Genomic DNA, 17,295 nt, shown 5'->3' with positions numbered 1-17,295 from the left:
TAGAAATACATGAACCTTCAAGTAGCCTTTCCTACATGGGAAGTAGGTGAGAGAAATAAAGTGGAGCACACGTGCTCAGCAAATTAAAGAAACTCTGTAACAGAAAAAATAATGGTGTCCATATTCCACCACATAAGCATACAAATTCAATTCAGAGGACCCAAACACACGTGTATAAAGATCCTACGATGCTAATCAGTTCACATTAAGACACAGTTTGGGGTTAAACCTGCAGTACCAAGGCTCTGAATGTCAACTAAGGGCCTCACTGTCACTTCTCACTCTAAAGGTAACTGCATTTTAATGAAACTATATATGCAACTGAGTACCTTGCAAAAACTTTTGTGGGCAAGAGATGCTAAAAACCAAAATCTATTCTACAACTGAAAAATCCAGGCCTCTGAATCTGCCAGAAGACCTTGTGGTTTGTTTGTTTAACTTGAAGTTCTATTCTTCTCAGAATTCCAGTGTCTCTTATAAACAATATAGTTTGGTGGCTGAGTTTATTGTATGCCACCAATTCCACAACAGCTTAGTCCGCAGAGTTTTTAAAGAATGATGGGGGAGGGGGGGGAACAGGGGGAGTGTTACGTCAGCTCTAAATATTCAACATCTAATCAAAGCCTTGCTTTGTTGCAAAATGTTAGTATCATGTGACCCCCATGGATTTTTCTGTATACAAAAGCTTGGGTGTGGGAATACTTTGAAACAAACTATTTTGCCTGTCAGGAAGAACCTGTTAGAGACCACTGATGTGCCCTCCACTTCTTAGCCCTCCCCACAGTTCCCTCCATACATCCACCAAAACCAAACAGGTTCTCTTGCAGATCCCAGGGAAAAGAATTTATGAACAAGTTTGGTTATTACAGCACAGAGAAGAGAGGATAATTTTCAGAAACCTTAGGCCACCCTCATGTACAACAGGCATTCGAACCGATACAGAAACTCCACATTACGTGGCACAGTGACTGCTCTCGCTTCATCTAGGCTAAACTGGGAGAAGTAACATCAGGACACAATGGAGTAAATTCTGCAGGGAAAATATTGCTTTTTTGTCTCCAAGTTAGCAAGACGAAACATTGCTACAGCGACATTGATAATACACACCTATACCTTTGTGCAAATGAAACAGAATTTGTACATTGCCAGTGGAGTATTTTAAGGATTGATGCTCCATGAGATGGCAGGCTGATAAGGGGGCTGGTGCAGTGCATAGGAACAGGGACTGCACAGACGGGAAGCCAAAACAGGATAACAAGGACTCAGTAAGAAGCTCAACAGAGGAAGCTTTGAGAGTCTGAGAAAGGCAGCTAGAAGAAAGCAGAGTGCCTAGCACATAAAAACAGAACAGAAACTGAGACAGGCACAGGCCAGACGACTCTCTGACCACTAAAGTACTTTCTACTCCAGTGTGGCCGTTTTGTTGTTGTTGGGTTTTGGTCTGTTTTTTGTTGGTGGTTTTTTCATTTCCTTTCTTTTCCGTTTGTTTGGCTTTTTTGAGTACTCCATAGGAGATCCAAACTCTCACTTGCAGAAGTGAGAATCACCCACAACTGCAGACAATGGCAGCTCTGCTTAAGGTACAGCAGAGATTTTATACAATAAAGTTACAAAGAAGATTTCGAAAAAGGAAAGAATAGGCAATATAAACAGTAAATCAGCTTTTATTCTTTATTATACATTACAGACTACCACAGTTTCTGTATTTCTTAACAACTTTGCAACTTTCAGTAGACTTAACTCAGGCTTGCTTAGCAGCAGTTAAAATGGGGCAAACAGCCCTGAAGACAGGTTTGAGTTATGTACAGAGCAAGAAGGGAAAAGCCTACTTGAGCATACATGAGAATACATAAAATGCAGCAACTGTTCAAAGAACAAAAGATACTTACTGGATAACTGCATGGCAAAAGTCAAAGAGCAAGAAAAAGCCTATACTTAGCAAGGCTGAGGAAAAGGACACAACGCAGTACTTAATAGACTTGATGCAGACACCTTAAAACATTTTACAAAGTTGTCAGGCTGATTACTCCTATTTTTGCAAATGCAGAAGCTGAGCCATAGCAAGAACACAACTCACAAGGCTTCCCAGCCAGCCAGCAGCAGGACACAATCGAGTTTCTCTTATCCAGGCTGCAGTCCAGCGCTTAATCCACTAGGTAACACTAAAACAATGCTTTTATTTCATGTCTTTGAGTACATCTCAGAATAATGTAACTAAACACAGAACTCAGTTCAAATTGTCAGCGTAACCTAAAATATGTAAAGACTACTTCCTTCTGTTCCTGTACACATTAACCTGTTCTAAGTTCCCCCAACACTACCTGGACTCCTATTTTTCACACAGCTCTCAAATGAAGGTATGTCAGCAAGACACTCGGCATGCTTTCTGACATTTTACTGGTGCCATCATTTCAGTAGCACCTCTAAAGAGAGGACAGTGGAAACAAACTATAGAGTACTATGCCCTCCCTCTTTATCTGTCATGCTATATTCAGAGTATCTGTAGATGGTAAAGCAGTAAAAGACTGGAAGCGAGTCTTCCCGCCAGCTCTCCTGTTATTGTCAATACTGGCAGAACTATATTGCTGCTACAGCAACAGTGGCAGGTTTTCAAAGAAATTGCAGTGTATACAAGGATGTTTTACACAGCCAAACAGAAAATCTTCCTTCCAGTTCCCTCTGGCTTCAGACAAAAGAAGCAAACCCTAAATCAACACGATTCATGAGCACATAGGGGAAAGGCAGATGCCACGGTCCTGACTGCACTAGAAAACTTTATGATTAAAAAGTTTGTGTTGGTGCAGCTCCATGCTGAAGAATCAGCAGAGGATCTGAGCACTCCGTGTTGATGATGCAGCACTGGACACTGTCAAATCCAAATCTTGCCTGCAAATGCTGCTACCATAACACTGAAATGCACATTATAATATGTTAGTGAAGAAAAGAGAGAAGAGTTTGCTGAAAGACAGCCACTTCTATTTTAAAGAAAGATGATCAGTAATATATTATTAACTACCAAAGACATTAAAATTTTATCACAACTGTAATATCATTATTTCTTGTACTAAGATAAAAATGAAAGGTAATAGTTGTTTCTCGCATTTTTTTAAAGCACAAGTATTGGTACCAAAAATGCTAGTATTACAAAGGTCACTTTGCAAGCTATTCGTAACTGAACAAAAATCAGTTACTGCAGTATTCCACTAACCTTCAGAAAAGCCGTTAATCTCAATATTCAGGATTCTGCACAGCAGGGTAGGGTTGAGAAATTAATCCTTTTAAAGTTGAATTTCAACAACTGACAAAGGCATGTGTTAGCTGAATTCTATTTATGGCATTCATCCAAATATCAAATAAAGCTTCCCTGGCTGTGTTTCAGTCATCCCCATTCACAGCTCAAAGAGTACTTTTATAAATGTAGACAGACAGTATAAATCCTGTGTCTTGTTTGCATCCAATTTTACGCATCTCCAAGAGAGAACAACATTATTTAGTAATTGTCACTTCAAGAAACAGATCCGTAATGACTTACTGAAGAGTCTACCCTATGCAGTTGTAAACTGCAGACCAAATCCCAAGAACTCAAAAGATACTACTAAAATACCACAGTTGATAAGGCAGAGCAAGTAAGAATTGACAGAACTACACATACATGAACATAACAGGGTACCACTCTGCTAAACAGTTAAACACTTCAGCAACATAAAGGCTTTTCTACACAGGAGGAGGACTATCTAAAGATGCACATTTCTCTCAAACAATGCAAAACTGGAGGGGAAAAAAAAAGAAAAAATAATCAATGTGTTCACAATACCTTAAGAATGAAAAAAATAAATAAATACAATGTTGCCATGTTTTAATCTTCCACCATGCAGGAAACCAAGCTAAGCTTATGTTTGGAAAGAATCCAAATATGATAGGTATGAAAATTCAATTAAGGAATTCAAACAGCCTCATTTTGCCATACAACACTGTTATTATACAGTTGTTACAACAATGGTATTTATTTTTGATTCCACACTAAACTGAATTTTAAGCATAGTTGATTTTCTCCCTATCTTCACATTCTGTCACTACAAAGACTTCATTTCTCAAATGCTCAAAGAATCCCAAATACAGTATGACCAAAGAATACTAATAGCTAGTTATCAACCACTTTAAAACACTTCTATTGTTTCAAAATCAAAGTTCACCAGAAACTGAGGCGCTCCAGCCAGTTATGCTAGTTCCTTAGCTGCAATGCACCATCCCAAGAGATGGTTCAGAGACACACAGAACTCCACCTGAGCCTCAATTTACTATTGTCTCAGAACAACATTTCTCAGTCTTTTCAGGTTTGCACAATTTTTTCCGATGGGGTTATTTTTGCCATCTCTTACATTTGCTGTAGAACAAGAAATGCAACACCAGCAATGAAAAATAGATGCACTTTTTTCTTTTGAGGCTATACCACAATATTTGACCTTGAAGAATAAAAGCATACAGGTATTCAGACAGACTTTCAATACATTGCAACCATCTATTGGATTCAGTACTTTATTATAAACCTGGGTGTAGAGGCTATGTTCAGGAGACTTGGCATGTCCTTGTAACTCCTAGCATGATGTCTAGCACCTTGAGCCCACAAACCATCTCCCTACCTCCCTCCCTTTACTCATTTTAGTAAGATACTGGCATGAAAAGGTATTTTCTTTTGTCATACCCCAAACTGAGAAATATTTATGCTTCATACCATCATTTTGGTTTCTACTTATAATTCAACTACTATGTTTGATGATAAACATATTTTTTAAAAACAAACATGAAGTAATGTTTAACAAACAATACTCCTTGGCACAGTTAAAAGAAAGCTTTGCTGAAAGCCTGACATCTGTTAACACCACTTCTAATAAACTGACTACATGAAAGAGACATGTTGTATGGAAGCGATGGAGCCCAAGTCTCTCGTATCTCACCAACTTCTCTCTGGTATTGCAAGATCACAGATTAGGAGCTAAAACTGCATCAATGTTAAAAAAACACTGACAGTAATGACAGACAGCCTGGATACTTCACACACATTTCATACAGTCACAAGGCATCTCGGAGCACAGCACACGAGTCCCAAATTGTCTGCTCAGCTTTCTGTCACGTTAGCAGCAGCAGCAGCTACTCTGAACATGCTCATGCTGGAAATCAGGAAAAAAAAAAAAAAAAAAGGAAAGAAAAAACAGTAAGAAAATCCTTTTTAGTGAGCCTGAATGATATAGCAGAAGGATGTGTTATGGACAGCACTTGTTCAAAGCAAGCTTTCATCAAGCACAAGGTGCTACAGTTCCATCCCAGGCTCTAGGTTTACAAGCCTTTTGTTCTTTCTAACAAGTGGTGCTGCTGATACGCACCAAGCCTCCCTTAGACTGCGGGTAAAGACAGATGCAAATAATGAGGTGTGCAGTCAACCACAGGCAAACCTGTGTGATAAATACTGCACCTGGAAGGAATTCCTCAAGGAAATAAAAGACGCAAGTTGTTTGTAAAAACAGGTTTTGAAACTATTAAGCGAGTTCTTCTCCAAATATGTTCACACATGACTCTCAGGAGAGAAGTGGGAACCTAAGCCAACTATTTAATGGCAAAACATGGACAAAAGATTCCTTTCTGTACTACAGAGCTAAAACCCCACTGGAATCGGAGGGAGAGCAGCAATGAAAGAATCAGTGGTACAACTGCTCTGGAAGTGCCAAGTTATGTAAAAGTTAACGATGGCTGTAACAAGCCAAACTAAATATTGATTAGCCCGTATCTTTCCTCTGATAGCAGCAAACTATAGGGAAAGGTTTACAAGAATCAGTAAGTTTAGAAAAGCATTTCTTTTAGAAAACCCTCCAAATTCTGACAATCGGCTACAGACTAACTCCCTAGTTTACAGGCTTCCCTAAACAGATATATCCTCCACAAATCTAACAGCTTCTTGCATCACTTATCTTTTTGCTACCCTGAACATGTCAATTGTTTCCACAATTAAAGGTGTACAGAAAAAAGACAACAACAAAAAAGTGTCTTTTGTTTGAAATTACTGCCTGGTCATTGTATTGAGTGTCTTCTACCTCTGAAGTCACGAAAAATCATAAATAAGCATAAATAAGCATGCCAGTTAATCTGTGCTATACCATTCATCGCTTTCCTCGTCTATCCCTCTCATTCAAATCTTCTTCAGTTTTGTATTTACAGTTATAAACTGTGCAACAGCTTTTATGTGCTAAAGCTGGACATTGATTCAAGGACAGACAAAATAACAGAACATAAGTCCACTGACGGTTAGTGTTCATGGGGATAACTGGCAAGCGTGCAGATAAACATCATATCTGGATGGATACAGCGTACCTTTTGGGGATTCCAACATCCCTTGTCTAAGACTATGCCATCCCACTCCACAATAAACTGAGCTATTATAGTCTGCTATGACCAGCTTCTCAAAAGTCACAGAATAACGGAGTTTTCAGAGTTGGAAGGGACCTCTAGAGATCATCTAGCCCAACTCCCCTGCTAAAGCAGGATTGCCCAGAGCACATTACTCAGGACTGCATCCAGGCGGGTCTTGAAAATCTCCAGAGAAGGGGACTCCACAACCTCCCTGGGCAGCCTGTGCCAGTGCTCTGTCACCCTCACCGTAAAGAAGTTTTTCTGTGTATTTGAACGGAACATCCTACATTCTAACCCGTGCCCATTACCCCTCGTCCTGTCACTGGGAACCATTGAAAAGAGCCTGGCTCCATCCTCCTTCAACCCACCCTTTAGATACTTGTATGCCATAATAAGGTCTCCCCTCAGCCTTCTCTTCTCCAGGCTAAAGAGTCCCAGCTCCCTCAGCCTTTCCTCATAAGGGAGATGCTCCAAGCCCTTAATCATCTTAGTTGTCCTAGATATATGTCATATATGTCATAAGTCATATGCTGTTATACTTAAAGATCTCTTCGGCTCAATTAAATTGTCTTTCCTTACTGGACTTCTAAGAGGAAAAAAAAACTTGTACTCACAGTTCAACAGATAACTAGTATCCCACTACAGGAAGTGGTTGTTGCAAACACCCAGAGTACTTCAGCTGTCTTTCCTCTATGTCTAAAAGCTGACTTCAGTAAAAATAAAGCCTGTAGATTCCTTGGCTCAGGTGCAGGAAGGTATTAATCTTCCTATATAAATTCTTCTGCTATTGTATTAATGTACTGAAATACCTGCACAGCAAGGAGTACTTAAATTTACTCTAAACAATATAATCCCTTCCTTGCTACCACACCTTCAAAAGTACTTTTTTTACTTAAGCAGCAGCTTAACTTAACTGAATTACTGAAGCTTAAACTGAATCCTTTCAGGCCACAAAATAAAAAAAAAAACAAATGATTTCCCCGTCTGATTAAAGAGAAACTCTATTCCAGGTGTGGTTCAAGTTTCACGGTGAGGCAGATGGCCCTGTCTAGAACTCAGATGCCCTAAAAGAAAAACAAAATAAAATTTATTCCCAATTGAAATCTGCACACAGGCTAAGGAAGGGCACCGATCGCACTCACACAAACATATTTACAGACAAGAGATGATGGAAGTTTTTTGTCTACCACTAACAAATGCAGAGAAGAGTTTAAAACTGCTGAAGGCACTGAATCTGCCTGCAGCACAGAACTCCAGGAATGCCCTGAAAGTCCCTTTCAAAGGAACATGCTCTTGATAAAGAAGTGTAACCCCCTTTCTTAAGGGAGCAACATGGCAGTCACATCTCCCAATAGGTTTTGAACCTGGTAGACATTCTCAGCAAAACTGATAATAGGATACAAAATCTCAGTGTACATTTCCTACAGATTTCAGGAAAATAAGCAGTTATATTCAAAAGTAAAAATCTTACTTAGTGCCCCAATAAGAAAATGACTGCAACACTAGACATAAGAATTTCTGATGTGGGAACTCACAAACATCCCGACAATAGTAAAAGCTGTTCAGAACTCAAACTGATATGCATTTAGGGCCACGAAGACAAAAGGCCTGGAGCATCTTTCACACAAGGAGAGGCTGAGCAAGCTGGGACTGTTCAGCCTGAGGAAGAGAAGGCTCAGGGGATCTTATGTGTAGAAATACCCGAGGGGAGTAAATCAGAGGTTCTTCTTCGTGGTTTCCAGTGATAGGACAAGAGGCAATAGACACCAATTAAAACACATTAAATTCCATCTTCATTATCTTAACCAGGAAGGTAGCCAAACACTGGCACAGGCTGGCCAGAAAGGTTGTGGAGTCTCCATCCATGAAGACAGTCAAAACCCAACAGGACATGGTCCCAGGCAAACCACTCCAGCTGGCACAGCTTGAGCAAGGGGGTGGATTAGATGATTTCAAGAGGTCCTTGCCAAGCTCAATAACCATGTGACTGAAAGCTGGCACTGCCTCCACAAGTACTCACCCTGCTCCTCTCCCACCCCCTGCACAACTGGGACATCTGATTGTTTTCAGGAGTATAACATAAATCAGATTCCTGGGGTCTGTAGCATTTACTTACGAGACATAACCAAGACTATCAGGAACTGTAATTATAAGTTCCTCAGTAAATCTGCTTTAATAGGAATACATATCCAACCTGAGTCACCCTTTCCCCCCCCCCCAAGAAACACAAACATACTCAATTATTTTAAACTACAAGACCTCCTCATTCCTAATACCAAATTGGAGAGTAAACTTTAAATGGAAGATAATATTTCTTCACCAAATCTACAACTGGACTGTGGAATTTCTTGCTGAATCAAAAAACTAATCAAGAGTCAGAAAAGAACTAAGTTTCTAGACACTCCTGTTACTCCCCAAAGAGTTAAGCATATATGCACGTAAAGGAATCTCACTGCAAAGTTAGACATACCTGAATTGTGAAACATGCGTTGTTAGTGGAACTTGTATTACTCAAACATATAGATGTGCAGTGCTGCTGGGCTGAGTTGTGCTACGACCTGCAGCTCAGAAGGAGCTGCTGCTGCCATCAACACTCTCCGAGGACAAGCACTAAGGGAAGTTGAATGTAATTTCAATGGAGGCAGACTATCACTCACAACTCACATCTTCCTGCCCCACTTTACAAAGTGGCTTGCATGACCACTATCAGTTAACAGCCATATTAGTAGGTCATGTTCCCCTACGCACAAGAAAACATAAACTGTCATAGTTAATAGAAGCTACTGAACTCTGCAGCTTATTATTTTCCAAACACTTTGTAGCACTACTATCAAAACTTACAGATTCTTCTGCTGAGTGAATCAATCCAAAAAAAAAAAAAAAAAAAAAAAATCAGGCCTCTAGACAGAGACTGAAACAACTGGTTTGTAATGTCAGTTTTTCTGAACGGGAGTGGAACTCCAACATTTGAAAACTATTTATTACTGTCTTTAAATCTCTTTCTTTTTTCTATAGCCTTCATCTTGTCTGATTATTAGTACGAACTGCAATCCATCTTCCCTTTGTTTGCCAAACAGCCTGAACTTCACCGCAACTCAAATCTGTTTTCAGTATCAAAACCTTGCATGACTTTGGCATATTGCATTAGTTTTATAAACTTTGTAAGATGATCTGAAATTCTTTCTAATTATTTACAAAGCAACTGTAAAACCCCTCCAACTTCTGGAGGGACAAGTAATCAAGGGGAACTGGAGAACGATTCTTCAGAGCGTATTTATATAAATAGTGAAAACATTCCTCAGTCTGGTGCGGTGATATTCACCATAGATCACTCAGAGTTAGTAACTGATGTTGAGCACTTACATTTCAAACACTGCTAAAGCACTGCATGTTTTTGGAAATAGCAGTTACTTCAGATTTCACTATGTGCCCATTAGAATCCACTGTTACAACACAGTTTAAAGTTGGCTCTGAGAGTTCATCTCAGTGAGTTCCTAAAATAATTTCCGTACTTGCTGACGAGAAAGCCAAAGCTTGTCTGAATATACAACCTCATCAGTTTACTCTTTACATAAACACAGAGAAGATAAAGGTGATAAACTGCACAGGCATGACCACATACCTTACTTCACCTGCTCTTTGGCCACTCATCAATTTCTGCTAGGGCTTACCAGCACATCCAAACTTCAAAATGAGTTCAGGCCATTGCCTTTTTGTATAAAAGAAAGCATTGCTTCTCTTTCATTTTCTCCAACTCATAAGAAGTATATTTCCACATAAAACTAAGTAATCTGTGTACCAGTGCAAATCAGATCAAGGCTCCACATGACACCCTTTTTAGTCAACACACCTCAACAAAAGGTAACTATTCTGTTGAAAAATTATAAATAAAGATCAGATGCTTTGTAAAAATTGAGAAATCTTAACACACAATCCAGGAAACACAAGATAAAAAACTTACTTCTTGACTATACCAAACAGCAGTATCCTATGGATTCCCCTTATGAGCAGCTATAATGGATTTCAAATATGCAGGTCCTGAACTAACTGAAGCACAAGTACTCTTGATTCCCAATATTTTCATATTCTAAAGATTCTCAGATCTCTATTAGATCAAGTGTCAAAACTGCACAAAGAACTACTTTCCAGAACAAAACAAAATATAAGGGATGCCAAGTGGCATAACCTCGCATCAAGGAAGAATGCAATGAGCCAAAAAAAGAAAGACTAAGGTGGACTAAAATACTAAGGAAAGCAAGTATTGGGAAAGAGCGTCTTCCTCTAAAGCGTATCCGCAATCAAAAATATCTGCACAGTAACTTAAAACAATTTTCCAACTTCTGTGTCCCTGGGAACCCTCCAACATTGCTGAATTAAAAGACAATGTAATAATACATACCCATTTGACTTTGCAAGTAGAAGAAGTCTGAACCCAATACAGCTGTTCGCAGGGAACCACACAGCCCCAGCCAATAAAGCACCAGAGCCCATTTCCTTGTGAAACAGATTACTGTGACACTTGCCATGCTCACACTGAGATCTCACTAAATCAAGTCCAATTCAAGCTCCTCATTGCAATATTCAGATCCTTCCATAGGACTGAAATACTTTCTCTCCAATTACGGCTTCTTTGACTATCTAAATTTAAACGGGACAAGAGAGTTGGGCAATGTAGAAAGATTCTCTAACAGAAAAAAAAAATCTACAACTTTCACAGAACTACATAAAGTATCCAAAATTAGTAAAATTGACAATAACAAATTCCAACTAGTTTTAAAACTAAAGAAAAAGCTTACTTAATTCCTCTTAATTTCCCCTACTCCTTGATCCATGCCACACATCTACACACAGATACAAACAGGCAGCAAAGGAGAACCTACAGCAGGAACAGTCTCACACTTGTCCATCCACACCTGCAGCAGGGGAGGTGCCCAGCGTCCTGCCCGGCTTCCCAAGCTCAAGAAACTGATTCCCTTGCTGATCCACCAAAAAACAGCCCAGGCAGGAAGCCTGGCTTTCCTGGTCTCACAAGAACACGGGCACAGCAAATGCAACATAAAGCACAATGTGAGGAGCATTTCTTTCTGTGGCAGAGATGGTTTAGCAGTTCTACCTCATTTGCTACCTCCTCCACCATTTATTCCCAGTCCTCAATAGCCCCTTTCTTGTCTTCACACCACTACTTGTGCAGCTGCACAGTAAACTAGACTGGGGAGCAGAACAATGTTAGAAAATCCTATCAAAAGTACAATATTCTAGATTGGTTTCCCAATCCCATTCATCTTGCAGCCACAAAAAACAATAGTGCTGGCACACAATTCAGACAACAGTACATGGGGAAAACACACGGCAGTGAAAAGAGTCTATTTAAACATCTCTGTCACTGGAATAGTCAAATTGCAGTGTGAAAAGCTGAGTTCAAAATCCTTCTCCCTACCCCCAGCATCACACAATCATCTTGCAGCAACGTATTCCATAGTTTTGTTTTTAAAGCAAATAAACTAGTAAGATTCAAAGTAGGAACGGACATTTCCAAGGCTGACACAGAATTCAAGGAGCTCTGGTAGAATCCATTTCAGTTGACTTAAGTCAGAATGTCCTGGGGGCAGCTGGAAGAGCTGCAACATGCAGATGTATGCAGTCCATCCCTCACATAATACTCGGTACTGCTTGTCCAGCATGGCGCCTCCTATGAGCCACAAAAAGAAGCCAAGCATTATTACAAAAAGAAGCTAAGTATTGTTTCTAATCCTAAAAACTGCTAGTACTAGTTGTAAAGTTCAAAACTAAAAGCAGGCTCTTATTATTTTTACAAAGCATCTGTTCCATCCCTCTTTGATAATTCACTGTCTTACTAGATTTATCCCTTGGATCACGGAAAGAAAAAAGTTCTGGTAGGAAAAAAAAAAAAAAAAAAAAAAAAAAATCACCAAAACCCATGTGTTGTATCAACAGTTCTCAGTGAACACAAGTAGATTACCTTCACTTAACATTTAAGCATAGAGGAAAACTAAGTTTTTGACATTTTTAGGGCAAAAGAGCTATTTAGGAGACTGCTAACATTTTTTTGTGCTGCTTCCAAGTTCCAGAAAGTCTCACAGTTTTACAGTTACTCAGCTGTGTAAAGTAAAATTGAGGTGGGGGTGGGGGTGGATATATGATAAAAAGTTCTGATCATACTTGCTGCAGTGCAAAAATGCAACTGTATTACTACAAGCTACTTTTTATTTGCTCAAATGAATGTATCAGCTAAATTAATCACACGTTTGATCAATTCAGATTTAGTACCTGACATTTGACAAACAACTTCAATCACAGTTTTTCACCTCTGTTTACAATGAAGGGCTACCTTTGCTATATTTGAATGTTGCATATGATATTCAACCACAGAAAAACTAGCCTCAAGGTTTTAAGTTTTACACTCCAGTGATTTTTCTACTACATTGCTAATTTGTATGCACGTTTGGGTTGTTTTATTTCAAAAAGGACAGTATGTTATGTAAAGATGGGAATTAAACCTGTTACATTCCAAACATTTTCAGCATTCAAAAGAGCATACACTTTTGTATATCTCTTATCTTCTTATTAGGAGATACCATCCTTCTACAATGGTTACCAAGCATATACCTTTTTTTAATACTGACTCTACACAAAAAGACAGGGTTTTCGTCCTTAGCACTAGTTAGCTCCTCAGGAGCTGCAGGGATGAGCTTCAGCAACAGCCCTTGGAATCAACCCTTCGCATTTTTATTTTTAACAACTATAACCAGTCATATTCCAGAGGCCTGCAACTAAAGTACAGTTTCACTATCATTTTAAGCCAATATAAGCTGGCATTGCTGCTGAAAGAAATAGTCCCACCCTTCCGTACTGCTAGTTTTCACATGTCCTTTCCTTGAGTCAGCACAAGCCATTCACAAAGACCCACAGCAAACATGACCAGGATACTCACCTGGTTAAAAACAAAAAAAATAAAAATCAACATTTCTCTTCCACTTTTCCTTTTTTTCTTTTGGGGCAGGGCAAGAAGGAAGAAGGGAAAAGCTGAGTTAATTTTAACATGATCAGTTCCCCAATCCAGTTCATTGCATAGCCACATAAGCGTTGCATGAGCAGAGCAGCAAGGAAAAGATAAGGGACAAGACTGCTTTAACTCAGTGAGTGGGAATTCATACTGGCTGGACCTGCTCATGAAACCACACCCACAAGAGTAAAAACTGGAAGATAAAGTATTTAGATACTCAAAGAAAAATAGTCTCTTTCCCAAGCTACACATAAATGAAACAAAAAACCTCAAAAGAATTATCAGATGACATTTTAAATTGGCGATTCTCCCTTTGCCTGTATTGCCATTTCACCTTAGGTCTGTGCACTTTTAGAAATTTGGCTTAATATTTTTATAGGACTATGAAAACAAAAATCTTAACCAAAATGGCCATGCAAGCCAAAATTTTAACACATAGGACGGAGACAGACTGACGACATAACTCAGTCTGTGCAGAGAACCAGACAAACTATACTATAAAAAATTGCACTAGCATAAGCTACATCTTGACTCACCGGGTTTTCAAATATAATTTCACTTTAAAGAACAGGAAAGTACATTTTAAATCAGTACACTAATAGTCTTCCACTTGAATTTCAGTAAACTAAAAACTGTATGTTAGAAGACTTCGGTTACTCCCAAGACCACCCCAATCTTGCAGCTTCTCTCACTTTCATAATCTTTGTATTTCCAAAACACCACAGTGATCATCATTGACAAACTTACAAGACCAGTATCATTAAACCACAACCATCCTGACACGCACACAGGAATGCAATTCAGAGGAAAAGTTACTGGCCCCAATTCAATCTGTGAGCTGGATTCCAAACTGTGGGGTAGCTGTAATTCTAAAAGGAGAGCAGTTATGAGAAACTACATGCTCCTAACACACCCTCATCACAAATGCATATTTGTGGCTTTTTCACTGTGTTCAGACCTTTCCCTTTATCTCATCAGTTGTATTTATACTCTGATCCAGAGCATTTCTCCACAGGATAAGTTTATCTGTATCTATCTATCTAGGGAAAAAAAAAAAAGTGCACTGAAGTGTGTTCCGATTTATCGGATAACCACAACAGATAACCTTTTACTAAGTCCAGTTAAAAATCATACTAATACACTTCACAGCAAAAAGGATCACTTAATTATTCATTCTGTAAAAGTATATTCATTTGTTCTAAATTTTAATTAAATTAAATTGCATTTCAACTTAACATCTCCTTGATCTCTTATTATGACAAAATATGAAAAACAAGCCTTGCTTTAACCTCTTTATAAACATTCACTGCTTTATTCACCTCTATCATATCCCATCTTGCTTGGATAAAGATGCTCATTATGCCATTCCTAAGCACCACACATCCTTCTCTGGACCTTTTCTAGCTCTGAATCCACATCAATACCTCCAGAAAAAAAAAAACACGCTTGGTTAATCAGTGTTAGATCCTTTTCCTACCTGAAACAGATGCTCAACCATTCCACTAAATATATAAATATATATATATAATATATATAAATATATAGCTTTTTGCTAATGATTTTGAGAATTCACACTAAGATCTGTGAGTTCACAAGTTCTGCTCAATTAAGCACGGGCCCTTGAAATTTTGCAACTTAAATGGAACCTTTTCTAAGTGTTTTACTAATTACTTTAACAGTGTGCACTTTTCAAATTTCCAGTACAATAAATTATAATTTTGATGGGGCTTTATCACCTGTATTTTTTAATTAGAGCTGTCCTGTTTCAAAATACTCTTTTCCTTCTATTGCCCTCACTAGGACTGAAACCAAGTAGAATACATATGTGTTAGATAACAGGAGAGCCTTAAACTCCTGTAATAAGATCTTGAAAAAAAAATCTACAAATTGTTATACACTGGTGATATAACTTTAAGATCTCTAAACAGTGAGAGAACGACTTAGAGCAGCTTGAGAGCTTTAAAGATGTGCTTTGATTCTTTAAAGTCTTTTTATTTCTTTTAGCTTCAGCCCTAACAACACACCACTCAGAGTTAATAAACATATGACAATTAGTTCCAAAAATTCTAAAAAAGTTTAATCTTTCCTGTAACAATACTAAGCTCTGATTAGCTACCTTCACTTCAGGGTAATAAATGACTTTCCATTTCTTTTGTTATACACCCCCAAAATTGCTCCCCCCTAGCTGTACTGGGGGGAGATACGTTCAACTAACTGTTAGTAGTGACTTCCATGTGTTTTACATATGAGAAAACGAATTAAGAACTTATGTAGTATGTAACATTTTTCCTAACACCCATAGCCTTATCACTATGCACTTGTCAAAACTAAAATGCAGGTATTCTGAAAACAGGCTTTCAATTCGTTTGCTTGCAACATTCCCAACGTTCTCTCTCGGTCTCCACTTCCCACGTACCAGCTACGCCGTGTTACCCCCCCGGCTCTCCCCCAGTCCCCAGTGGATGGAGCTCTCCCCCGCAGATGCTCTCAACTCCCCGGTACCGTAACCCGTCGCCCCGCTGAAAGCCACCCTCGGCTTCTCGGGCTCTTTGCCAGTTTCTAACCCAAATCAGAATGTTCACGTCCTCTCTGAGACTGCTTGTTCCACCGAAACCCCCTTCCGAGAAAGTTAATGAGCGGTTTTTCGGGAAATCTCCAGCCACCCGTACTCCCGGTGCCCCGTTACTTCGGGCTCCCAACTCCCGGCCGAAGGAAGCGTTCGCCCCCCGGTCAGCGCAGGGCTCCGGAGGGGCTCGGCCCGCATCCCTGCGGATGCGAGATAAACAGGGCGGCGAGCGGGGCCGCAGCCGCATTCCCGGCCCGGCACCGGCAGGCGGGGAGGGAAGGATGGAGGAAGGAATGGATGGATGGAGAGAGAGAGGGAGGGAGGGAGCCTTGCGGCGGGGCCGCGCAGCCCCCCGCCGCGGTGCCGCTCCCGCGGGGGCCGCCGCCGGGCCCCGAGCGCAGGAACCTGTCGGGACACATTCTTGAGGCCGCGACGGCCGGGCCAGGAATGCGGCCGGGGGAGCCGGGCTCAGCCCCAGCGCGGACGGCGGGGCCCCTCGCGGCAAGGCGACGGCGGCCGAGCATCCCGGCGCGGCCCACAGGCCGCTGGAGGGCGGGGGGGGGGGGGGGGGATGAAGGGAGGGGGACTCGGGGCGGGCGAAGCTCCCCGCCGGCCCCAGGAGGGGGAGGGGAAGGAGGAGAAGGAGAAGGAGGAGGAGGAGGAGGGCGGCCCGAGGCGCGGGGCCGGGCGACAGGGCCGGCCGTTACCGACGGTTAACGGCGCGGGCAACGGCTCCCCCCCTGCCGCCCCCGCGGCCCCGCCTCCCCGGCCCGGTGCCACACTCACCCTTGGAGTAGAGGGACTTGGGGGACTCGAGGTCGAGGTCGGCGCTGAGCAGAGAAATGAAGTCCGAGGGCATCGCAGCTCCACGGCCCGGCAGGGGCGAGGGGGGCGGCGGGAGGAGGGGGGGGCCGGGCCGGGAGGGGGGCGCTGCTGCCTCCGCCGCCCCGGGGTGGGGAGGGGAGACACCGGCAGGCGAGAGCGCAGCGCTCCGCACGTCGGGGCCGCGAATCGGGCTGGGTCGGGCCAGGCCGGGGGGGAGGCTCCGCTCGCCGTCGGGACCGGCCACCGCCACCCGCCGCCGCTGACAGGAACCGGCTGCTGCCAACGGAACGCGCCCGCCCGCCCCCTCCGTTACCACTCTGCGCCTGCGCGGGCGCCGGGGAGGGGGCGCAGACAAGGAACCCCAGCGCCGCCAGCCCGCGCATGCGCCCCGGCGGGCGGGGAGACGCGGTGACGGAACAGCCCACCGGCTGGGCCCTGCGCGCCTGCGCGGAAGGGCCGGCGGCAGCGTTGCCCCCGC

At 41.7% G+C, this 17,295-nt stretch overlaps 1 protein-coding gene across 1 annotated transcript in view; it reads right to left on the bottom strand.

Annotated features, from left to right (window-relative positions):
* The window catches only part of NFAT5 (nuclear factor of activated T cells 5), a 68,168-nt gene extending 51,233 nt beyond the window's left edge, over positions 1-16,935 (bottom strand). The window contains exon 1 of the mRNA XM_082489508.1: positions 16,779-16,935. Within this exon, the coding sequence (XP_082345634.1) occupies positions 16,779-16,851 (73 nt within the window). The 5' untranslated portion in view covers positions 16,852-16,935. The remainder of the gene's footprint in view (positions 1-16,778) is intronic.
* Positions 16,936-17,295: the final 360 nt, after the last annotated feature.

The sequence above is a fragment of the Vanellus vanellus genome, assembly GCF_965231255.1.
Source record: "Vanellus vanellus genome assembly, chromosome: 12".
Taxonomy (NCBI): Eukaryota; Metazoa; Chordata; class Aves; order Charadriiformes; family Charadriidae; genus Vanellus; species Vanellus vanellus.
This window is presented reverse-complemented; position numbering and strand designations above follow the sequence as displayed.